This window comes from Sarcophilus harrisii, chromosome 1 (assembly GCF_902635505.1).
Source record: "Sarcophilus harrisii chromosome 1, mSarHar1.11, whole genome shotgun sequence".
Classification (NCBI taxonomy): domain Eukaryota; kingdom Metazoa; phylum Chordata; class Mammalia; order Dasyuromorphia; family Dasyuridae; genus Sarcophilus; species Sarcophilus harrisii.
This window is the reverse complement of record NC_045426.1, coordinates 202577660-202604508: the sequence shown is the minus strand read 5'-3', so window position 1 is coordinate 202604508 and position 26849 is coordinate 202577660. Positions and strand designations below refer to the sequence as shown.

General features: G+C 31.7%; 1 protein-coding gene across 4 annotated transcripts in view; it reads right to left on the bottom strand.

Annotated features, from left to right (window-relative positions):
• Positions 1–1061: 1061 nt before the first annotated feature.
• PJA2 (praja ring finger ubiquitin ligase 2) overlaps positions 1062–26849 on the bottom strand; it is a 127678-nt gene continuing 101890 nt past the window's right edge. For all 4 annotated transcript variants that reach the window (XM_031968653.1, XM_031968637.1, XM_031968645.1 and 1 more), the window contains 4 exons: positions 15134–15245; positions 6047–6161; positions 5534–5655; positions 1062–1721 (listed from right to left, as the gene is read on the bottom strand). In XM_031968653.1, coding sequence (XP_031824513.1) covers positions 1596–1721; positions 5534–5655; positions 6047–6161; positions 15134–15245 — 475 coding nt within the window. In that variant the 3' untranslated portion in view covers positions 1062–1595. The remainder of the gene's footprint in view (positions 1722–5533; positions 5656–6046; positions 6162–15133; positions 15246–26849) is intronic.

Sequence of the window (26849 nt, the reverse complement as noted above, 5' to 3'; positions counted from 1 at the left end):
TCAATTTGCTTTCAAACTTCTATCAGTTTTTCCTCTGGAGGTGGATAGCATTTTTTTATCATAAGTCCTTAGAAATTTTCTTGAATCATTATATTGCTAAGAATAGCCAAATCATTTGCAGATGACCATTGTACAAAGTCCAGAACAATAGTTACTAGGCTATATTGCTATATGATGCCATATGTAATGCCGTAAAATTCTGATTTTTTGGTAGTATTTGTGCAAACTAAAAATAGTAATGTGAGCTTTTGCTGGGTTGATAAAGCTGTTTTATGTTATATATATATATATATATATATATATATATATATATATATATATATATCTCCCTTCACTTCATATTCTGGGATGTAATACATTACAATATATAATAATAACAGTAAAATCAAGTCTTAGGCTGTTTGTACTTTTCTAATAGGTGTAGTTATACCGAGAAGATTAAACATTTCTACACAGATCAGTATTGAATCATACAAGAACAATACTGAGTCACATTTTAAAAAGGGCTTATTTATGCAATATTAAATATTGATATTATGCCTAATATTGTGTTATTGAATATCAAAATTTCAACTTTGGGTTAAGAATGTTTTATCTTTTATTTTCTCCTTTTAGAGAAAGCTAAAAGAGGGAAGTAAGTGCTAAATTTTATTCCCATTTCAAAACTAAAACAAAAGCAACTGTTTTCTGCCTTGTTCAGCGTAATATAAGAGATTTTGTATTTTTCTTCATGGTATGAAAAGAATGTTTATTTTTCATTTATAATTTATAATACAATTTATAATTGGAAGAATCCCAATGTTGTCAAGCATAATACATTGTTTTTGATGAAGCAATTCGAGTCAAGTGACTTGTCTAGGGTCGCATGGCTAGTAAGTATTAAGTGTTTGTGGGCTATATTTAAATTCAGGTCCTCCTGATTGCAGGGTCAGTGCTCTATCCACTAACTGCCTCTGATAACACAATCTTAAAGAGAAAAAGGCAGACATTTAATACACTCCATGTCAAATTCCAACCAACATCCATCAATGTAAGGATAGGAAATGATGAAAAAACACAAATGTTTTATTATGTATTTTATTTCCAGTGAACCAAATCTTTATTATTTCTGTGACCACAAAAGTCTTCACATTTGATGCAAATATGAGAGATCAATTACAAAGTCACTTAGTGGCACTATTTTTGACAAATCCAAGAAGTTCATTATACTGTGTAAAATAGATTATAAGCATAACTTTAATAAGCTCTCTAACTGCACTGCAGTTGCAAGAAAGTAAACTTATATAATGTGTCACATAAATGGTAATTATTTTAGATAGATTTAACTAATGCTTATTTTAACTGCAATTGATAGTAACATATTCAACTGAAGAAAACTGGTTCAATTTACTTCAACTTTCAGTTTGAAAATATCAGTTTTTATTGCAAACCTAAATTTGTTTTAGAAAGTTTAATGCTTCCTTTCTAAACAACAATATATTATATATAATATTTAATGGGTATTTATATATACTTATTTTCACATTGGAATTAATTAGAAAGAATTTACAAGTTTAGTTTGATAGATTGAATGATCTCATTTCAAATGCTAAATTTTACTGAGTTCCTGTAGCAGTGTGGATTGAAAGCAGGGAATCATGATCAGACAGGAAAGAAGTAGCAGAAGTTGCTTCAGGAAGGATGGATGCAAGCACGTGACGGCAAACAGGGCATGTTCCTGACTGAAGGAGAGGAAAAAACAAGTTAACAGATAGTAAAGACATAGTAAAACTGTCAAAGAAAAGTACCTTGATATTTTTTGGAAAACATCTTAAATCTGACCCGCTAAAATACTTTTTAAAAAACACTCAAAAAAAAAAAAAAAAAAACCATAGCATGAGAGGCCCAGATTAAATGGAGACTTTGGCTAGATAATTTAAAGTATAATGCAAAGATTAGGGGAATAAAAAACCCATTTAACAGACTTAGCTTATTCTTCCAAAGTCACTAGCCAAAGGATTTAATTCAAGAGTCTCTTTTTAATGCCAAGTTCAATTCAGTGTTCACTGATATAATTGGGAAAGATGGTTGCTTTCTAAATAGACCAAGAAAAGCAGTACATATGACATACATATGCATGTCAGATACATGTATATGCAATAACGTTTGTGATTTTCTTTTTATGTTACATGTTCTTTCCTGCCTAGTTTTAATCTCTTAACAGGCACAATGATGAAAGTAAGGATAATACAAGACACTGTAGATAATATTTAGGACAAAATTGTGGGCATTTAAAATTAGACCACAATATTGTCATGTAAAAGAGAATATACATAGATCGTGGGATATTTTGTGACATTTTAGGGCAATGTTTCAAAGACCAAAACTTTTCCAAGTTTCTACTGCTCTATTTCATTAAAGATTCTAATATACTAAAGATGAAAATGAAGAGTTCTTTTCTTTGGGATGAAAGAATGACAAAAGAAAAAATTCATAGTCCTCTTTGCTCAAAGGACCAAAACAGAAAAAAATGATTAAAAACTTTTAAATCACAATTTATCTATCTTCCTCTATCTCTAAAAGAAAGTAGCTCTTACAGGTTCTACTGAGGAAAAGCATAGGATATAAGCAAATACCTCAAAGGATTAGGTGCCATAGTTGTTGTTAAATAGCAGCAAAGATAAGAAGGCTAAACAATCTCACTAAAATGAAAATAATAAATGTGGCCTGTAGGAGTTAGAAAACTATCTAAGTGGTGAAAAGAGTAAAGTCAAATACTACATAGTAATAGTGCAGGCATTCTAAACAGGGATGACATAAATGTTATAATATTATGAAGAATATTGCATTTTTAGGATAAGGAAACCAAGGAATAAATAAAATCATTAATCTGATCACTATAAGTAATTTCAATAATCAAGTTATAAATTATTAAAGTCAAGAATAAAAATGTTGTGATCCATATTACATACTTTCAGGAATTTCTGGGGCATTACATGGAAAATTAGCTTGAATAGATAGCTCTTAAGTAATTTTGACAATTAGATTTAAGGAAATAACAGTGGATTTTTTTCTTAGAAAATGGGACAAGAGATAAATTAAGCTGAGCAGATTATTAATATTTAAATTTAAATGATTCCAAGTACATATAAAGAAGTAAAACAAAAAATTTTTTTTAAAGGGAAAAAACCTTAGACAAAAAGAAAAACTAACAAATTTATATTCTTTAAAATGAAGCTGATCAAATATTTATGGAATATATAAAGGAAATCAATATAAAGGAAAATTTCCCCAAATCTCAATATTCAATATGCACAAAGATATTTGAGAAAAGGGAAATATATGGAAATATTCTAATACTATTTAATATACATTAAGTGGACTGTTTAAAGCTCCAGTCTGAGATATTGATAGCTATACTAGAATAAACATACATTTGCAAAAGGTTTTTAAATTATTTTTAAGATTATGACTAAAAATTGATTGTAAATTTCTAGAATTTCCATTAATTACAGTTGTTTTCTATGTTACTAATGCCAACGCTATCAGTTAGCAAAATGGTTTAAAATTATCAATCTGTAGTTATGTGTGCATGTATTTCTAATAGTGAATAAAAACATTATTCAAAAAATAAGCAATTCAACAAAAATATTTATTAAGTTGTGGGGGTGAAATGATGGAAATATAAAACTGTTCTTTTTTTTTTTCATCAAGGGGAAGTAGACAGGATGCAACATGTAAAATATAAAGTATATACAAAATAACATATAGTAATTTTAAAAGGGAAAAGAGAGAAGAATAACAAATAGAAAATTATCAAAAAAAAAACTATCAGAAAAAAGACTTGTTTATAGGGCAACAACTGAGTTATTCTGAAGGAGATGGAAGTGAAGAAGTATATTCCCAACATAAGGGTCCACCTATGCAAAGGCATGGAAGCAGATGAATGTTGTTTACAATGAACGCCCTGCCATTCAGTTTGAATGGAACATAGTGTATAAGGGGCAATTATTTGAAATAAAGAGTGAAAAAGTAGATGGGGGGGGGGGGGGGGGGGCGCTGACTGTGAAGACCTTTAAATATCAAGCTGAAAATTCTGTATTTTATCTTAGAGGCAATAAAGGGCCATTGGAAATTTCCAGGGCAGATGGGGCGGAAATATGGACTGGTCAGATTCATGTTAAGAAATGTATTAAAGAGATTAGAAGTAAGGAAACCAAAGAAGAAGTTATTATATTAGTCCAAGGGGAGAGGTAATGAGGACCTAAATAGGTAGAGGTTAGATCAGTGAAAAGAAGGCAAAAACTGTAAGAGATGCAGTAAAGTCAAAACTGAGAAACCTGGCAAATGACTGGATAAGGAATAGGGCTATAAGGAATATGAAGAGTCAAGGAGGTTTCCAGGTCAAAGAGGTTTCCTGGATGTGGTAACCAAGGTGGTAATCTGGATGACTGGAAACAGAATGGTGGTGAAAACTGAAATGGGTTTGTCTGAGGGGAAAATGAGTTGTGTTTTGAACATGCTGAATTTGAGATCCCTATATGGGACTGTTGTGCAGGAGATGTCCAGGAGGCAGTAGGCAATACAGGGCATCTCCCATGGTTCAGGAAAGAGATTAGGATAGATATATGTACTTGGGGGAGTTGGCATAGGGATGACAGTTAAATCTATGGGAACTGACATAAGGAGGTGGAGGAAGGGAAGAGAACAAGCATTTACTAAACACCTCCCATGTGTCAAGCACTAAACTAAGTTCAGAACAAGGTCTGGGAAGAGCTTTATGAGATTCCTGCACTTAGTGGCTGGAAGGTGAATATGATCCTGCAACTGAACACTAAGAAGAAATAGACAGGTAAGAGGAGAACTTAGAGAACTCATTATCACAGAAGCTAAGTGGAAAGCAAATTTCTGGAGAGGTGGCTGATAGTATCAGAATCTGCAGTGAAGTAAAGCAGAACTGTGATTTGGATTTTAGTCGTTAAGAAAACACTACTAATCTTGGACAGAGAACTTTCTGTTGAGAGAAGATATTAAATGCCATATTGCAAGAGACAGAGGAGAGAGAAATGGGAAATGATGAGGCAGAGATGGCATATGAACTTCTAAGAGATTGGTTATGAAAAGGTGAAGATTAAAAAAATATATATGAAGGCTTGAGGGTATGACAGTCAAATGAAGGTTGTTTTAGGCATCTTGACATATTTTATATTGTAGAGAAAAAGACAGGGGATATAAAGAGATATTGAAAATGTGAGAAAGAACAAGTGATTAAAGGAGGTAAATCTTCTAAAGGAAAAAAGAGGTGGGGTTTAAAATATAAATGGCAGTTTAGCCTTGGAGAAAGTGAAACAAAGGAAGAAAAAGAGAAGGGGTGATTTTGAAGTAGGGAGAGTGATGGAAAAAGACAGAGCTGATGATTGATCATTTCTATGTTCTTGATAAAGAGGTAGAGTTAAAAAATGCTTTAGAACTAGTCTTTCAGCATTAGTTTCTAGATAAAAACTGTATAAATCCCTGATTAACAAGGGGAAATAAAAGTCAAATAAAAACTTACCTTCTGCAACCAAAGAGTTACACAGGGTTTATGAAAGAAATGGCTACATGGTAACTCTGTTATTATTTCATCCTTAATATATTCACTGCAGCAGATAGCACAGCACTGTTCCTGACCAACAGCTGAAAAAACAAAGCATTTAGTTCAACTACATGTTAATAATGTTTAACTTAAATAAAATGGAAAATGAAAATCACTGCTTAAGAAAATAGAACAAAACCTTGATCAATTCCTAATAGAATAATGAGTTAGTCAAATCTTGAAAATCCATATTCTGCTGGGACTTGCAAAACTGCACCTAACAGGTGTTCAATTTAGTCTTTAACAATCTACACTGAAGGAGGAATTTCTGTCTCAGTATGTCATTTCATATTCTATGAAATGTAGCTGCTAGGTAAAATGCAACAAAAGCTTCTATAAGTTTAAAATTCCATTTTACATGTAGACTGATCATGTACGTTAGCATACAGTGAATGAATCTTTTTATTATATTCTGGGTCACTCTTTTCCTACCAGTGTGATCTTCTGTAACGATGGTCTGTGGAAGACAATCAATGCTTTCTTTGCTGGCAGGTGGATGAGCCTGATCAACATCAACTGCAAGAGACTCTAAATGGGCCAGAGCAGTCTGAGAGAGAAAAAGTCAAGATGGTTTATTCAAAAACAACTTCAAACAACAAATAATCTGTCTCATGGTGACTATTTAGAATTTAATCACAATACAACAGACTTACTTAATTTATCTCTTCTTCAAAATACAGAACCTTAGACAAAAAAAAGTGTTACTTGCCTTATCAGCAATGCTCCTTCCTAAAGTATTTTACATTTTCATTGGAAATAGAACTTGGCCCCAGGAATGGCAGCCCCATGGAGGCACTGCCTTCCTCCCATTCCCTAAGGGTCTTAAACATTATCAGCAAGTACTATAAAATGTAGAGGAAGAGAAAGAATGGAAACACAGGTTAGGTATGGTTGAGAGGGGAAGTGAAAAGGAAAACATGGTGGACAAAGAAGCAAGAAAAACCTCACTCACCTCAAGTACTTTATTTCATAACTAATGTTAAAGTCAGTAGAGTCGAACTTTTGGTTTATGGGCAGTATTAGTCAACTTTTTATTCATTTCAACAAATATTCATTAAACATTGGATATAGAAACTATGCCAGTTGCTGTTAAGATACATACTTTAGTTAAGACACCATCACTCCCCTCATTTAACACAGTAGAATACCACATGTATACAACTAATTTAAACTAAGTACAAAAGACAAACAGTTTTGGAGATAAAAGTTATGACCAACTTTGAGGGAGAAGAGAATCATAGATGTATTTTCTTAAGTAAGTGGGCTTTAAAAAGTGAAGATGAATTCAACAGGCAGAGAGAGGTGCAGCTAGCATTGCAGATATAAGGGACAAGTTTGAATACAAGAGAATAGGAGATAAAGCTAGAAAGAAAGGGTGAAACAATATTGCAGTAGGCTTTCAATAATTGGCAAAAACTTGAGACAACTTAAAAAGGAACAAGAAATCTTTGAAGGAGTTTTAAGTCCATCTTCCAATTATGTGAAGGTGGATATTGGAGGAAAAGAGGACCAGAGGCAGAATAGCCTGGTAGAAGGGGTAATAATTGTAATTTTCATTAATTGTAATAATTATTTGAAGTGGGTAATAATGAAATTCTATACAAGGATGATAATAATGTGAATGATGGAGGGAGGGGAAGTGTGGGCAATGCTGAGGAAACAAAAACAAAATTTGAACGTGACTATTTTTGAAGCACAAGTTATATTTAGAATAGACTGTGTTTCAAATAAAGTGGCAGCCTAACAGACCATGTAGAAATCTGGACATGAGGTCAGAAGAACCTCTTTCAAACATATGCTGAGCAAGGCACAGTATCTCTCAGTGCTGTAGGAAATTTTTAAAGATAAGAATCTTCAAAAAATTACTGATCTGCATGGTTTGAAAGAATTTCCTCACTGTGAGTTCCTTATATCAATAAAATCATATGTCTGGCAAAAAAAAATTTTGGAAAAAAGTCAATATAATTAAAATAAAAATGTTTCTATTAACACCAAAAGTTGCTCTTTAGGGGTCAAACTTAAAAAGAATTTGTTTTTAAACAGAAACATACTTTTCTCTAGATCTAAGACAAATGAAGTTCAAAATACTGAACTATATTTTATGTACATGTGTAGGTGTATGTATATATACACACACACATAAATACATATATGTGTACCTATACACATCCCAATTTGCAAGACACTGGGAAATAATAATAATGTGGATCTGAATACCAATCATATTACTTATTAGTTTTGTGACTCTAGCTGAGTAATTTCAGTTTTTGATGCCTCAATTCCTCATCTCTAAAACCCAAATACAAACATCTTCAATACCTACCCCATAGAGGTGTTATAAGCATCAAATAATATCAAATGTAATTAAAAAGACATCTTTTTTGATTAAAAGAATTCCATATGCATGTTTGCTGTTAATATTACTAAAGATATATATATATATATGCATTAATCTTACATTTAAAATATTAATAAGAAACAAACAAAAACAATCCATTTTTTGCCTTCAATTAATGGGCATAATTATCATAGTTTTTAATATTTAAGTATGATTAGAAGTTGGTGCTATTGCTTCCTTCCCCTCTAAAACAACTGAACTATATGTAACTATATGTTTTTAATATGAGAACATCAAGTCCTGATTTTGCTTCAACAATTCCATTCCTCCCTGTCTCTCAGATTCCCTAGCTTCATTCAAGGCTCAGCTTCAGTGCCATCTATCTCTTCCACGAGTTCTTTCTTTTTTATTCTGTTAGTCATTTAAAAATTACTTTAAATTGACTTTTTGACATATTTTTTATTTACTTTAACAAAATATATGTAGTTTGTCCATTGAAGAATGCAACTTCTTTGAAGGTTTTAGTCTTTCTTTACCCCTCCCCATACTTAGCACATAACAGGTGCTTAATAAATGCTCCTTGAACTGAATTGAATTAGTCAAGAATGTCCTTTCAAAAATATTTATGAATCAGGAAATATTCCTTAAAATTTAGCTGGATTTTGCCATGACAGTGCATATTTTAGGAATGCAGAATTAGGTAATTATGAACTAAAAAAACTACTAAAGGGTTGGAAAGTAAATAATCCCTCTCCTCCCATTTTCTCCTTTGTATAAATGAGTGATTATGAGACTTGAGGATGTTCAAATAACAGAATCTATTCAATTTATTTTTCAAATACACATGTATAGCAAATATAACTTGAATGAGAATTTGTCTACTGTTGTACACAGCATGGAAAATCAGTAGTCTTTTATCTTTTAAGAGAAGTACTTTTTAAAAAAAAGAAATGGTTGTATATATTTAAGGATTACTAAAACTAAATATATGATGAAAGTTTATTTAGAATACTGTTTCATGTTATTAGTGTAATAAATTACTAGTGCAGTGAAATTGCTTTTGTATGAACTGGGATACTTTTAATTAAAAAACAAAATATATGGTCAAAATTAATCTAATTTCAAAGTAAGACATAGCTGAAATTGTGAATATTTCTGATTAGTTATCTATGTATTCATACTAGAGTCATGAAAAATGTTTTAAAAATATTTTACTTTCTTCTTTCTTATCTTCTCTCCCCTATAACCATTCCTCTTGTTTTGAACTTTTTTTCGTTTTCTTTTTTATGAGATAAGCATGTTGGCAATGCTGTCCAAATGGTCACAAAAACTTTCAATTAAAGTACACAAGAAAAAAATGGGTCGTTTGTGGATGACTCCTTTTGGAGTGACATGAGGAAACAAGAAAACGTGCAGGCATGTTTAATTCTTAGCTCAAGAAAAAGCTCAAATCTCAGCTATATTCCTACCACCATCTTACTATTACAAAAGCAAAATCACAACTGACATTTATATTGATTGAAACAGGGTACAACAAATTTAGAAGATAGGGACAAGAGGAATAAAGAGAAAATAACAAAATGGGAGAAGTAACCTTGGGAGAGAATTTATAAGAAAATAAAGAAAAAATACATTTTTTAGGATCATGCCTACTGCTTGAGTTTAGAAAATTTCAGGAAAAGGTGAATTTGAGAGGTGTAAAAACTATATATGCCTGAAAAAAACAGCTTTAAACAGAACACAATATTGCTGAGAGAGATGAATAGTTTTGTTAATAAAACAAGAGTTCCACTTAGATGAAGTATTTGTATTACATGAAGCAAAGAAAAGAGTCACATTTATTCATTATTTATTACTCATAAATGGGATGAGGAAAGGAATGAAAAAAATTTAAAAGTCTTGAGAAAAGAGGCTTATTGAAATTGAATTGACAGATAAAAAGGCTAACACTGATATACTTCAACATTACTAAGGAAATTTAAAGCCACACAGAAACTTGATTGAAAATGGACTAATTTGTTTGGTGGGAGAAATTTAGTTAAAAAAAAAATAAAAAAAACCCCAAGAGCTCAGAATAATCTATAATGTATATTTTTAATGTAATTGAATGTCAATAGATTTTCTGTATTTTAAATTCTGAATAACAATTCTTTTTTTATATAATTTATATAAGAAAAGAAATATAAAGCCTTCTAGTAATAATATTTTATACTTGTTACTAAAACTACATATTACATTATTTTGAAAGGAAAGATTTCTTTATGTTCAATCATATAAAAGCGATTATGCATACTTATTTAAATTTAGCCTAAATGAATGGAAGGCAAAGAATATTCAGAACTTAAATGCATAATGTGTGAATTTAAAATTTAAGCATCAAATGTAAATCTTGCTTTATTTAAAGACTTAATTGGTGATTAATTTCAAAACATGGATTAAATCCTGAGAGAGGAAAAGAAGAGCTGGGAAAGTAGAAGGGAGGGATAAGGAAGATACTTGTTTAGAGGCAAGGTAGCTGATAAGGAGAAGGAAATATCAAAGCTGTCTAAAACAATATGAAGAAATGCTCCAAATCACTAATAATTAGGTAAAGGAAAATTAAAATAACTCTAAGGTTCCTCTCATGTCAGATTGACAAAAATAACAAAAGATGAAAATGACAAAAAGTGAAGAGGTTTCCAGAAAACAGGTCTATTCATAGTTGTTGTGAAAAGATCTAGCAATTCTAAAAAATAATTTAAAACTTTGCCCCAAAGTCATCAAACTCAGATATCCTATTGTTAGGCCTACACCTCAAAAAGATGAAAGAAAAATGGTAAAGAGCCCTAAGTACAAAAAATACTTATAGTGGCTCTTTTTGTTATAACGAAGGCCTAGAAATAAAGAGTGATAACTTGGAAGAGGGCTTAAAATAAGTTAGTCAAACCCCAAAACGTATGTGGGACACTATTGAGAACCTTCTATTTTCTAAATCTATGCTTGTACTAGACACTGTGCTAAATGCTGGTAATGTATTACCAGCAAATATATTTGTAAATACAAGTAGAAATAAAAATAATCACATTCTAGACACACACACACACACACACACACACACACACACACACACACACACACTGAAAGGGTTGGGGAATGGGGGCATGAGGTGGGCAGGAAAGGAAAAGTAAACAGAAGATACCTGACACTGGAGAATGGCAGGAAAAGTCTGGAGTATAGTCTAGAAAGGAAAAAGACATGGCTGCCCTGGGCATCCTCCTTAAATGGAAGTTCTGACAGGAATCATCCAATAAGAGGGGAATTGTGAACATTTCTGATTAGTTATCATAGGTGGAGGGCACTTTCTAACATATGAATTCCAGGGTTCGAGTAAGCTTCCAGGAAGAAGGATATGATAAAGAAAATTTGGAGTGTTCTAGTGGAACAACTAGAGGCACCACTCCATATGTTCCATAACAAAATTGAATGGCATAAAAGAGAATACATAGAGTCAGGGATCAGGATGAACTCAGATGTGTGAGGGTTAGCAGGAACCTCTACAGGGCTATAAGTGACTCTCTTCCTTATTCTAAGACTACCATAAAGAAATATGCAATAAGATTGACCAGACTTTTATTTTATTATATTAATGATCTTCACTATAGACAAATAAAATTAAGCACTATGATTTTTGTTGCTGTTGTTTTAAATTAGGAGAAAAAGGAAATGAAATAAAAGATCAGATGTAACACAGTCTTTAGTAAAATATTAGCAAATTCTAACCCTGTTTTTGATTCTAAAATAATGTGATATCTATTAGAACAAAATAGACATAATGAAGCCGGGGCAGGGTATTCAAGGATGGAATTATCAACTATATTAAATGCTGAAAAGAAAAAAATGATGCAGATTAAAGTATTGGATTTGATGATTAAGTTACCTTTGAGAGGTCAATTTCATGAAGTAGTTGAGAGAGACGTCAGATTGTGTAAATGGGTGACATTAAATTTATAAGATAAAAATGGTCAATGTTTGAGGGTATGGTAAGATGGATATATTCATGTACTGTTGGTACATTTTGGAATCATTAACAATTTGGAATCATAAGAGAAAAGTCATTAAATTGTAAATATCCTTTGACTTAATATCACTAGTGAACATATCCTTGAAAGAGGACAAAGACAGAAGCAAAGGTTCTAATTCTCAAAATAATTTATAACAATTTCTGTGGGAGCAAACAATTGGAAGCAAAGTGAATATCCAATGATAAGGAAATAGCTGAACAAATTATAATATATAAATGTAGTAGAATCTTAGTTATTAAAAAAACTACATATAAAGAATTCAGGGAAACTTGTAAGACTTATATAAACTGACACAGTCCAATTGAAAAAATGTTTACAATAAAAATGTTACGATTATATAAATGTGTTTCAGCGTTTCTGTAGAGAACTGAAACTCTGAATAGGTGTACTTGAATCTGAGAATGCGGACCACTTAAGCACTAATTACTTATTTGATGTAAGACAATGGTTCTATTAGTATATTTAGATGATGGCTCTCCTCACCACTGGCTGGCTGAAGGGGTGGTAGTAAGGTAATCCTTGGAAGGATTGGAGGGCTGGGGGAAGAGAAGTCAGTGTGACTTGGATAAGGAGGAGATAAGGAGGAGGAAAAGGAGGAGAAAGGCTGGAGATTCCAGATTCCAGAATCAGGATACATCTTTGGGTAGCCCATACTTTACAGGTTTGCAATGCATTTTATACATACATACATACATACACACATACATACATACATACACACACGTGTATGTGTGTGTGTGTGTGTGTGTGTGTGTATAAAATCTTATTTGAATCTCACAATAATCATATGAGATAGATGCTATTACCATTCTCAATTTACAGTTAAGGAAAATGAAAGTGAGAGAATTGATTTATTAAAAGTCATTCAACTACTGTCTGATGATGAATTCTGACTCAGATTCTTCTAATTCCAAATCTAGTGCTCTATCTACTGAACTACCTAGCTGTCAACCTCAGAACTGTGATCAATGAATCAATGATTGACATCTTATTATCCCTCTCTTTGGCAAAGAGATGGTAGACTATAAGTACAAAATGAGGTAACTATTATCAGATATGGTTAATGTGTTGTTTTGCTTTACTTAATTGCAATTCCTTTCTAAGGGAGGAATGAGGAGTATCATAAAGAAGTAGCATATGAAATTGTTTTCAAAGTGTGATGAAGAAATATGTCTAACTTGTTCTAGAAATATGGCAATGAAAGGAATGAAAAGACTAAGAATAGTTTAAATTGATAGCAAAGTAGAAGAGGTTTATTTTTAATGATAGTGACGAAATATTGATGCTTTTTCTTCTGCTTATAGACATGGACATGGAAAGAAGAGAGAAATGACCGATGGAACTTGATTTAAGAAGAAGGTAGGACAAAGAATTCAGACAGAAGAGCTGAAAGGCAATTTCCTCTATATCAGAAGGAAAAGATAATAGAAATACATTAGTGTTGAGGTGTGGGAGAGGAAACTTCAGGGAGTTCATACTAGTTGGTTTCTTCTCATTTAAAAAAAAAAAAAAAAAAGCTAAGAATGAGAGAAGTAGAATTAGGTTGAGCGCTTGATGAGTAAGCAAAGAGGCCTGGACTAGTAGCTATAAGAAATGAAAAAGGGAATGACTGAATAATTCAACAAACCAGATAGTTCATACAAATATGTACTGTAAACACACACACACACACACACACACACACACACACACACACACATATATATATATGCATGTGAATACAATATACATATCCCTATATACCATGTGCATATACACATTACCTTATATTATGCCTTCATTTTGTTTTTAATATACAAGGGTTCTCAAAAGTCTTAGGGCAGTTTTAAGCTCTCAAAGCTTAAGGTATGAAAAAAGTTTAAAGTTAAACTTAAAACTACCCTAAGTCTTTTGGGACAGTATGTAGATACACCCACAAGTATATGCACAATGCAATCAAATTAAGACATACACATACAGATGTAAATGTTCAAATGGAAATAAACATATATCTACATGCAAAGATATAAGCACACAAATTTAACTACATGCACTGGCACATGGACAAATGAACATATTCACACAACTTACACATGTATAAAACAACATATTCACAATGCATCTATGCAGTGACACACTTCAACGCAAGCCCACAACTTATACATTGACAAACACTGCTCCCATGTACAATGAAATAAAAACATATTCAAATGCAATTTCATGTCATCATACATGGATACAGCTAAAATCAATAATGTGTGTGTATATATATATATACACACACACACACACACACACACACACACACACATATAAACAAAGGATTATAGATTTAGAGTTAAAATGTCATTGGAAGATAGGCCATTGAATCCAAAGACTTTCACCTGAAGGAAATGAAAAGCGAAGAGGTTAAGTGATTTGGGAGAGATCATTTAATATTTGAATCCAAGTTTGACTCCAATTCTGGAGCCCTGATCTACAATAGCACAGTGGGCTGTTTCTTTCATGCACATATGCACACACATTTCTATACCTCACATACAGAAACACAATGGGATAAGTATTAGAGCTCCAATTTCAGTGATACAAGAAATTTCTTCTCCCAATGCAGGTCAGCATCTTCTCAGCAGCTTCTAGTCTCAGAGAAATACTTGGGCTACATCCAGCCCATGTCAGGGAAGGCACTTGTACCCAGAAACTTCCAGATCATAGATCAGGGTTTTATTTACTACTGTTTCGCATGCATGTGTGTGAATATCTATATATGTGTGTGTGTGTGTGTGTCTATATATGTATATATATATGTGTGTGTGTGTGTGTGTATGTGTATATATATATATATATATATATACACATACACACACACACACACACACACATATGGGTATTAAAAATGCTATAGTAAGATTATTTCTAACTCTTAGAGAAAATGCCAGTCTTTCTAGGGTAAGTTCTATGTGAATGCAGGATGGGCAATGACTACTACTTTTTTTGTTTTGTGTTATTAAGATATGCTAAAGACATTTATAACTATTCACTGAGTTATGTAATACAGGGAATTAAGTGCAACATAAGGGTACCCATTTTTAAAAATTCTGCATTCTTCATTATGTGTATATAAAAGAAACTTAAACAACATACCTCCATAGCCTGGGCTAACCGCTCTTCTAATGCCATGTAGGTAAGAAACTGGGGATCCACATAAGAAATTGCTTGGGCAACTCCTAAACCATCACCAAATTCATCCAGGAGCCTGAAAAGACATATATGACTTGGGAAATAATTTTGCTCTGGGGAAAAAATATCACATTACTGAGTTTTTATATGAGAAATTTAAAAATCATACTCACATAAGTAATAAACATTTTATTAGAAGAATCAAAAACATAGAACAAATTTGTGGGAAATTATCAATGTAGTGACTTAATTTCTGTCAACTAAACTCTTTCCCACTGTGTTTTCACCTTAGTTCTGAAAGTACAAGTGGGGAGATCAGTCTTTGTGGTTCAATTCTTTGGTCTACCTTGAGCTGAGAAATTAAACAGTAAGGATGCTAATCATGCCTGTATTCTTGAAGATGCAATATATTATGAAATGCAAAAATTATTTGCATTTGCTTGCTGTTTTTTACAATAAGATTACCATATTTTAAAGTTCTGCCTAAATATTAAGGTGTATAGCCGAAGGCGACAAAATAGCACAATTTAGTTTTTAACTCTTTTTAAAATATAATATTCAGCCAGATGCCTAAACACTGTATATTTATATTAGACATAATTTTGTCTTATCAAAAGGATATGCCAATACCAAGACCCAGAATAATCAATCAAGAAACAGGTATCAAGTACTTAATATGTGGCAGCTACTGTACTAGGCAGTAGGAATACACATATAGATAAAAATGTTTTACTTAAACAACAAACATTTATTACATAGCTATAATGGGGCAGGTATTGTGTTAATTGTTGGGGAAACAAATACAAAAAAATTGAAACACTCTTTACTCCAAAGGACTTTATAGTCTAATAACTTTGTGATCAACTCTTCTCTCAAACTTCCCATATCTTCCCCTCCTGCTTTTCTTTCAATGAGAACTTCAAGTCATTATACACATATAGATGTGTGTGTGTGTGTATATATATACATATATGTACATATTTCTAGAAGCAGAGTCACACACATATGTGTGTGGCTGTATATATACATATATATGTATATATAAAAATTTATTTTTTTATTTGGCAAAATCTTCCTTTTCTCCCTCTTTTCCCAAGCTCCACTTATAACTGAGAAAATACGAAAAACAAATTCCAATTACAAATGTATAATCAAGCAGAACAAATTTTCACATTGGCCATGTCCCTCAAAATATAAGACTCATTCTGATTTTGGAATCCTTTACTTCTCTATCCAAAAGTGGGTAATATATTTCTTTATTAGTTCTTGGGTGGTTAATCATCATTCTAATCAATTTTTTTATCTCTTTACCATATTGTCATTGTATATAAATCATTCTCCTGATTCTTTTGACTTCATTCTTAATCAGTTCAAACAATCTTCTCAAGTTTCTCTTTAGACCATTACCTTCATCATTTTGAGCACTACAATAATATTCTATCACATTTATATACCATAACTTGTTCAGTCATTCCCCAATGTATGGGCACCTCTTCAAATCCCTATTCTTTGCCACTTCAAAAAGAGTCAAAAATATTTTTGAATATGCTTTGTTTTGCTTAGAACTAATTCTTTCCTTTTTCTATCCTCCCTCTAACCCACCCTTCCCTTTTCTTCTCCCTTCTACTTCTCTACTGAATGAACTATATTACTGTACCCAACTGAATGCAGGTATAATTTTTTTAATTTATTGAATAAAAAAAAAAAACATTTTCATAACATAGTAGAAAAAAAAACACTTCAGTAAATTAAGTCAGAATGACTTATTCACTCAGTCATTTTTAAAACAACATTGCTATTACCATATACAGAGTTTTAATTCTGTTCATTCCATTCTTCATTATTTTGTACAAGTCGTTCTATGTTTTTCTAAGATCACTGAGTTCATCATTTCTTATAACACAGTAGTATTCCAACACAATCATGTATCACCACTTACTGATGAGAATCCTTCCAAAGTCCAGTTCTTTGCTACTACAAAGACAGCTGTTATAAATATTTTAGAACATAAAGATTCTTTTCTTTTTTCCTAATCAACTTTGGAAATAGATTTAGTAGTGGTATTGCTTGGCCCAAGGGCATAGTTAGTTATAAAGGTATAACTCTTTGGGCATAATTCCAGATTGCTCTCCAAAATGGTTGAACCAATTCACAATTGCACCAATATTGAAGTAGTGACCCAATTTTACCACCCTCTCCAACATTTTGTCATTTTTCCTTTCAATCATTTTAGTCAATCTAATAGGTACAAAACAATATCTCAAAGCTATTTTAATTTGCATTTCTCTAATAAACAATGATTTAGAACATCTTTACATGACTATAATTTGCTTTGATTTCTTCATTGGATAATTGTCTATATCTTTTAATCATTTATCAACTGAGTAATGAGTTATATTTGTACTGACTTGTATTTTATTGACTTTATATATTTGAGATATAAAACTTTTATTTGGGAAACCATAAATTTTCTCTCCTTCCCCTAATTTTCTGCTTTCCTTATGATCTTGGCTATTTGTATAAAGCCTTTTCAAATTAATATAATCAAAATTATCCATTTTACATCTAAATTTGTTCTCTAATTCTTGTTTATTTATAAGTTGTTCATTTATACTTAAGTCTGAGAATTATTATGTTTTTCTAATTTTCTTGTAATATCTTTTTTATATTTAGTCCATGTTTCAATTTTGAAACATGGTAAATGATATGTCATTATACACATATAGATGTGTATATATGCATGTATGTGTACACATATGTACATATTTTTAGAAGCATAGACAAACATATGTGTGTGTCTATATATATATACATATATATATGTATATATATATATATATATATAGACACACACATATATGAGTATATAAATTTTTTTTTTTTATTTAGCAAAAATCTGTCTTGGTAAATGATATAAGATATTGGACTATGCCCAGTTTCTGCCAAATTGCTTTCCAGTTTTCTCAACATTTTTTTAAACAAATAATGAATTATCCCAAAATATTACATATTTATACTTGCCAGAAACAAAATTATTATTTGCTGTTATAAATTGCATATCTATTCTGTTCCACTGATCCACTTTTCTATTTCTTAGTCAGTACCAGATAGTTGTGATAATTACTTATAATATTTATAATAACCCCCTCGGTTCTAAAATTATACTTTCACTGATTTTTTAGTTGAGTTTTTGAGATTTTAAAAATATATCATCATATCATCTGCAAAAAAGAGGTAGTTTTATTACCTCATTCCCTATTCTGATTCTATTTCCTTTTCTTCTCATATTGTTACTATTAGGATTTACCGCTGTAATATTGCATGAAAATGGTGATGATGGACATCCTTGTTTTACACCTTACTTGAAAGACATCTAGCTTAGTCCCATTACAAATAATGCTAGCTAATGATTTTATATAAATGTTCTTTTAAAAATCAATTTAAGGAAAAATCTGTTTATAACAATACTCTCAAGTATTAATAACACTTTGTTACACTTTGTCAAAAGCCTTTTCTGCATCTATTAATATATTGTTGTGATCTTTCAACTAGTATTTTGTTTAAGATTTTTGTATCCATATTCATTAATGAAATTGATTTCTATATATTTTTTCTGTTTTCATTCTTCCTGGTTTAGGTATAAGTAGCTTAATTTGTTTCATATAAGGAGTTTGATAGGATTTCTTCCTTACCTATTATTCCACATAATTTAATACTGAAATCAGTTGATGATAGGATTTCTTCCTTACCTATTATTCCAAATAATTTAATACTGAAATCAGTTGAGAATTATTTGTAAATCCATCTAATCCTAGTGCTCTTTTCTTAAGAAGTTCATTTATGGCCCTTTCAACTTCTTTTTCTAAAATGGTTCTACTTATTCTATTTCCTTTTCTGCTATTATAGGAAATTTATATTTTTGTAAATATTCTTCCATTTCACTTAAATCATTAATTTTATTGGCATGTAATTGGACAAAATAACTCCAGTTCAGATGAATGTGAAATTCAAATATCACCTACTTAAGTCCACCCAACCCTCCTTTTTTGTATATAATTCTATCTGTGTGCCCTGATTATGTGAAATAATTTTCCATTGCCTTTTCTTCCCTACTCTTCAATGTATCCCTCTTCCCCTCTCTTTCCTTTCTTCTTCAAGACATAACAAGATCACTCTTACATCTTGTTTAATTAGACACCGCCCCCCCCCCCCCCCCCCCCCCCGCTTTGATGAAAAAGCTCAAAGGGGCCATCTTTTCTTGTTTAATCCCTTTATTATGATTCACTCATATTTATCTTTTTGTATTTCTCTTTACTCCTGTTTCCAAATGTTAAAATTTCTATACAGTTCTAGTTTGTTTTGTTTGTTTGTTTGTTTTTCCATCAGAAATGTCTGGAAGTTCTCTATTTCATTAAAGGTCTATCATTTCCATCCCATCTCCCAGCATTACATTCAATTTTATAAGGTAAGTTATTCTTGGCTGTAAGAGAAGAATATTTCTTTGTCTTCTGGAAATCTATGCTAGTATAGGCTTGTTCACTATGATGGCTGCTAAATCTTATGTAATCCTGATTGTGGGTTCTTGGTACTCAAACTTTTTTTCTAGCTGCTTGCAGTAATTTTTCTTTAACCTAGAACCTCTGGATTCTGGCTATGACATTTTTGGAAGTATTTGTGTCTGTCTGTCTGTCTGTCTCTGTCATTCTCTTATAGTCAATTGATTCTTTCAAATTTTTTTGGTCATGGTATTCAGGTAATTCAATGATTCTTACATTTTTTTCTTTTCAATATATTTTCCAGGTCAATTTTTTTTTTCCTCGGAGACAGTCTATGTTTTCTTCTATTTTTCCAAGTTTTTTGACTTCATGTAATATTTCTCATTATCCTATAGTCTCTTTGGCTTTTGATTAGGTCCATCCTAATTTTCATGGAATTTGTTGCTTTGGAAGGGTTTTGTGCCTCTTATTTTAGCTGTTAATTCTTCTCCAATTTGTTCTTTTATAGCTCTAATTTCCTATCTTCTTTTCTTTCTAGTCTTCTAATTTCATTTATAAAACTTTTTTTTAAACTTTTTAAACTCTTGTTTCATGAAGACTTTTCTAGAATTCTAGTTGAATTTGTGTTCAAACTGTTTTTCTTAGAGCTTCGCTTGTGATATTTTGGAGTTATTTAAAAACTTAAAGAAAATTATGTGAGATAAGTTCCTTTTTAAAATTATGTGAGATAAGTTCTCTCCTTCCAGCCTCTTATTTTTCTCTACTTTACTTTCTCCATCTTTCACAATGGTGCCGCAGTGATTTGTCTAAATAAAATACTTCTATTGCTATATAACTCCCCTATCTCAAACTCAATCCTGTTGATCACTATTGCCTCCAGGATCAAATATCAACTCCTCTGTTTACATTATCTTTACCTTATCCCAATCTATAACAGCTTTATTATGTATTATTCATACTTCTACCTTCTTGCTTCACCCTAATTGGTCTTTGTTTTGTTCCTTAAACATAGCACTATTTAACACTTTCTCAACTCTATACCATTACATTGTCTGGCCCTTCCTACTTGGAATATATTCCTTTCTCTCTCCTGAGTCACCGAATCCTTTTTTTTTTTTTCATTTAAGATACAGCTTAATCATCAATTTCTATATAAAGATTTTCCTAATCCTTTCAACTGCTAGTGCCTTCCTTCTCTTAAGCTACCCTGTATTTGGTGGCTTTTTATTTTTATGTATTCCCCTAAAACTTTCCCACATATATTTAATCACATACTTTTTGCCTTCCCCATTAGAGGTAGGAATTATTTCATTCACTATACTTTTATTTCAGACATTTACCACAGTGCCTAGCATAAGAGTGGGCGATTAGTAAATACTTGCTGACTGAATGATAACCTCTCATATTATTAGGATTTAAAATTTTAAAACAAAAATAATTTGCTAGTTTGAAACAACTTTGGTTTTGAGGAATGGGAAGCAACTCTCCAATGATTCTTCAAATTACCAAGTACATTAGAAGAATCCTTATAATATGATGACACCTACGATACAGAATGTGTAGCATGTAATACCAAAGACTATTTCATATTAATGTTTCACATTTGTATGCATAGAAACAATGTTAGGCATTTATACTTATATTGTTGTCACCATCACAAATAACTTCTCTGGGTTTTCCTGACATTGGTTTCTTTTGAATCTCCTACCTGTCTTACCTCTTTTCTTCCTGTATCTCTTTTACTAGATCTTCATCTAGAACATTCTCACTAACTGTGTGTTATCCCAATATATCCTGTATACTCTTAGCTTTTCTCTCTACATTAGTGATCTCATTCGCTCTCATGACTTCAATTATAATCTATATATAGATAATTATCAGAACTTTATATCCATCTCTAGTCTGTCTTCTGAGGTCTAGCCAAATATATGAATTGTTTACTGTACAAATTCAAATGAGATGTCTTAGAAGCACCTCAAAATCAACATGTTCAAAACAAAATTCATTTTTTCTCTCAAACCTTTAGAAATTCTCTATTACTGTGGAAGATGTCACTATTCCCTTCCCTTCTCATAGAGTTCAAATTACACAAGCTTTAAAAAAAATTCTTCTCATCTCTTTAAATTAGTACCTTTTTTTTTTTTTTTAAAGTGTCTGGTTCATTTCATAGTCACTTAGCTTTGAAGTAATTTATATCAACTCATTGTTATGAACTATCATTATTCTTTATTTTTAATCCTACTTTTTTAGATACATACTCATTTTCCTAATATGTTTTTTCCCAGTCTCTCAATACACAAATTTAATAAACACATTCTTAATGCAGACTGGCTTATGTATGGGATGATCTTGATTTTGGACATGCTACTGCACTGTAAGAAATTCAATAAAACATTTTTGGGGCAACAGTATTAGTAAATTTTCCCCTAATTTCATGTCCATGGTATCAGATGTGATTTTTAATACAATAAAAGTTATCAAAAACAGTATCTATTCTGTACATAGGTAATGAAAAACTCATTGAGTCACTCAAGTACACTGGGCAGACAACTTTAGTAACTAACACACCTCACAGAAAAAAGCATCTAAAAGTCAGATATAGTAAAACTTGAAATCTATTTTTTTTATTTTGAAGTATGTTCACATCAATAAATATGATAAATAATTTATCTGCCTAACACAGTATTAATTCTAATTTCTAAAAACTTTTACCCTTGGATTATATCATTAAGTGATCCTATCAAAATAATACTCTTTTGCCATTTTTAAGGCATGATAATTACTGAAGGATTTTGCTTTGATTAAGTGTTATCATTAGAATGTAAAATGAAATATCCTTGGCAGACTATAAGTAAAATGTGTTTGTTACTGCCAGAAACATTGATAGTCACATAACATAACTTGAAAATGGTGCTGGTTTTTTAAAAGACTTGTCTAATTAAAAAAAAAAAAAAAAAGCCAAACACCACCACCACCACAAATGTTGGCAAATGAGTATGAACGAACAATATAATAAAACTGTTACAAATATGAAATATCCTAAAAATGATTTTTTCCTTACTATGGTAGGTTACTGGTCAAAGCCAATAAAATCTTGACTGTTCAGCCAAATGTAGAATTCATAGTATTCTTACTTACAATATACTAAAATTGTCTATTCATCAAAAAAAAAAAAGGAAGCTCTTATTTATGATCCTAAATATTATATTATTATTTTATAATTTTTCGAGGGGGGAAGTTGAAGCAACCATAGGATCTGGAACTGAGATTGGTAAAAAGAAACTCTTGATGAGGAAAATTTTGCGTATTAATGCAAACTGAAAATAATTCTGTAACTTATACTGTTAGAGTAGTCTGGGGCACTGACAAGACAAATAAATTAGCCAGTCATATTATATATTAGCAGTGGTTTATCACAGCAAATTTAATTTCAGTAGCATGACTAATATTACTACTATCAATATCACTACTAATGCTGGCAACAAAGGAAAAAGTCAAGTAAATTCTTTTGATTTTCATAATCTTTAAGAACCTCTTTAAAAAATCTATATAGGGATAGCTAGTACAATGGACAGAGCACCAGCCCTGAAGTCAGGATGACCTGAGTTCAAATCTGGCATCAGACACTTTAACACTGCCTAGTTGTAGGACCCTGGGCAAGCCACCTAACCCCAATTGCCTCAGCAAAACATACACACACACACTTACACACACACACACACACACACACACACACACGCCCCACAACCGATATAGCAGCTGATTTTGTCTTAAAAAGATAGATACTCCTTAAAATACTCCAAATTTAATTCTTAAAGGAATGAGTGCCAACTTTCAATCAGACCTCTGTGCAAGTTAAGTCTTTGCAACTATTTTTCTCTAAAGTAAACTGACTGAGTTTTTTGAGAAAATGTAATGAAAAAATTCAATAGCTTCTCAAGCTATTTTATATGTTTATAATTATGGTAATGAATTCTTTGTTATAAATATATGAGCTACTCTACAGTCCAGAATTTAATAAGGAAACCGTACAAGGTATTCAGAGATTGTTCTCTAATTACAATATACTATGAATACAGAATATCTATTTATTATAGACAAGATTAATTTCTAATTAAAATAAAGTTTCATTCACAATATTTAAAATATACTGTGTATCACTTTAATACTTGGTAACAAATCTGAAAATAATCAGGTTCAAAACATCAGACAAATAGAAAAAAATTTATTTCTATAAGTATTTATGTCCTTTTGAACATTAGATATAGTAATATCTTTTGTACAGATTAGTAATTAGTAAGATTAGTAATATTTTTGCTACAATTAGGTAGTAACAATTTTACAATAGGTGATAGGACATATTGACTTTTCAAGCAAATGCAATACTAATTAAAATAATTTATTGGAGTTTTCTCTTTAAGGAAAAAAAAAACTATACTACAATTTGAATGTGATTGAATTTATCAGATTATATATTCTGCCTTTACCTCCCCGCCAAATGCTTTCCCCAGGGAAAGTTCACTGCTTGTGAAAATAAATAAATCAGAATATAATACCTGTCACTGGCAGAAACAGCTATCATTTCAAGGGTTTTAGGCTAAGATGGTGATGTCACTGGGAAAAAAGCAGCTCAAATCTCATAAAGCTACCTCAGCAAGGATGAAAATGAGCACTACATGAAATAATAATTAAGAATTCCAAAGAAAAATCAGACTAGAAGGCAGCAGGAACTATAGAAAAGGTCTAGTTTATAAAGTCTAGACTGGCAATATAGAGCATAGCAACAATACTGAATGTGAACCAGAACTGAATCAAAGAATCTGGAGCCTGCTGCTGTGTACTAAGGTATAAAGAAGAAAACATAGGTCATTCTGACCCTTAATTAGTCTCAAGAGTCTGCAAACCTTAATTGGGAGGATAGATACCTAAAAGTTTGCAGCAGTTCACTAGCTGGAGCCACTCCTGAGGTCCTTGAAGCACATAGCACTTAGTACCTGGAAGACAGTGTAAAGGGGCCATATAATACCAATTCAGAACAAACAGGTCCCCAAATTTTCTTCTAGAGGTGGACAGAGCCTGGACCTGACAAAGGTCCAAAATTAAATAAGATTTAAAAAGTGAGAAAACAGAAGAGGATGGGGCAGCTAGGTGGTGCAGTGAATGGAGTACCAGCCCTGAAGTCAGGAAGACATGAGTTCAAAAAAGTCTCAGACACTTAATACTTCCTAGCTGTGTGACCCTGGGCAAGTCACTTAACCTCAATTGCCTCAGTAAAAAAAAAAAGCAAACAAAACAGAAGAGGACACTAATAATAAATACATATGGAACTGGGGCTCCTGATATACTAACTCATAATAATGCTATAAAATCTAAAGGTGAACCTCAAAAACACCAAAGAATTTCAGGAAAAAGTGAAGCAAGAGTTTAAAAAATGATATTATAAATACAATGAGAGTTCTAGAAAAAAAAAATTGAAAGTTATAAGAGATGATTTACGTGGAAATGTGTTTTGTTGACTATACATGTGTAACCTATTTAAAATCATGGGAGAACAGGGAGAGAATTTGGAACTCAAAATTTGAAAAAAAAGAATTAATGAAAGTAGCAAACTCTCTGAAAATTAGGATGAACTATATGGATGATATGATTCCATGAAACAGTAAAAAATACTGGGATAAAATCAAAAGAAAAAAATAGATTAAAATGTACATTCTATTAAAAATGACCTAGGAAATAAGCAATGATTATTTAGGAATCATCAGACTGTCCCCAAATTATGACAAAAAATTTTGATACCATCTTTTAAGAAATCATAAATGAAAGCTACTAAGGTTTATTAGCACCACAAGGCAAAAAGAAAATAGAAAGAACCCACAGATTAACTCCTGGAAGAATAACCCCCAAATGTAAGCTCTCAGGATCATCACTGCTAAAATCCAGTTTCCAGGTCCAAAACAAAAACTAATAAATAAAATCCCCCAATTGCAAACAGAAAGCAAGAAAGAGTTCAAGTGCTAATGTTATACAATAAGCACAATATAAGACTTGACAGTTACCCCTACAAAAGAGAGAAAAATTAGAATATTATGTTCCAAAAACTAAAAGATAAAGGTTTACAAACATAACATACACAGCACAAGTGTTATGTTACAAACAGAAAAAGAATATTAATGAAATTAAAGGATTTCCAAGCATTCCTATGAAAAGCTCAAAGCCGAGTAAAAACTTTTTGCATCTTAATTCAAACACAATAGTCCAGAGAAATCCAGAAAGGTACATTTATTTGAGCAATTGGAAAGGGGCAATATTGCAAAAGCATTCATATTCTAATAGGATAAGAAGAAACAAGTATCCACCCAGAATCCTAAAATCTCCAAAGGTTATAAAAAGAGTTTAATAAGTAAGAGCCTTAGAGTTGCTTTGTTAGGTGTGAAGGATCTTAAGAAAGGAAAGACTTCACATAAATCTTACTTTTCCACTAAAGAAGCCATTAAGAGTTCAGATGAACAGGGAAAGCTAGGAAATAGGTGTGACATGGAGAAGGGAAAAGAGGGATTAAGAGAGGGTAAATTCTTTGAAGTACTGCCAAAACAAACTTCAACTTTGATGACAAGGAATATGGAGGTGTGAATAATGAAAATGGAAAGGAAATAGCTACCAGGGACACCTGCTATGTGCAATGGGCTTATTCATTTTCTTAAAATTTACTGAAACTGTCTTGTAGGTTAGATTGGTTTAGACAACTAAGGCTCTGGTAGTTGACTTGCCTTTCTTGTTTAAGTATAAAAAAATTGAAGAACTCCAGCAGCAATGTGGAAGCTTGTTTGAGGAGTACCATGGAAAACACAAAGAAAAGACTCAGCTAATAATGATTTATTGTTGATTCATTAAACCCAGTCTAGCCCAGACTCCCTGGAAAACTTTTCTACTTCTACCCCAGTGGCATTTTTCTTACTTCGACAAAGTCTTCACTTCTGTTGCGCCTCTTCCTCTAATTGCTGAGTTCCTCTTTACACTCTCATTTGAAAAAGTATCCATGCCAACTATGCTCACTTTAAACTTGAGCCAGCTCATGATTTCTCAGACTACTTTATCTAGTCAACACTATACAGAGATAGCTAGTAACTATGCATACTAGAAGACTGATATCATTAAAGAAGGCAGTAAGAGTTAAGATGTCCTAA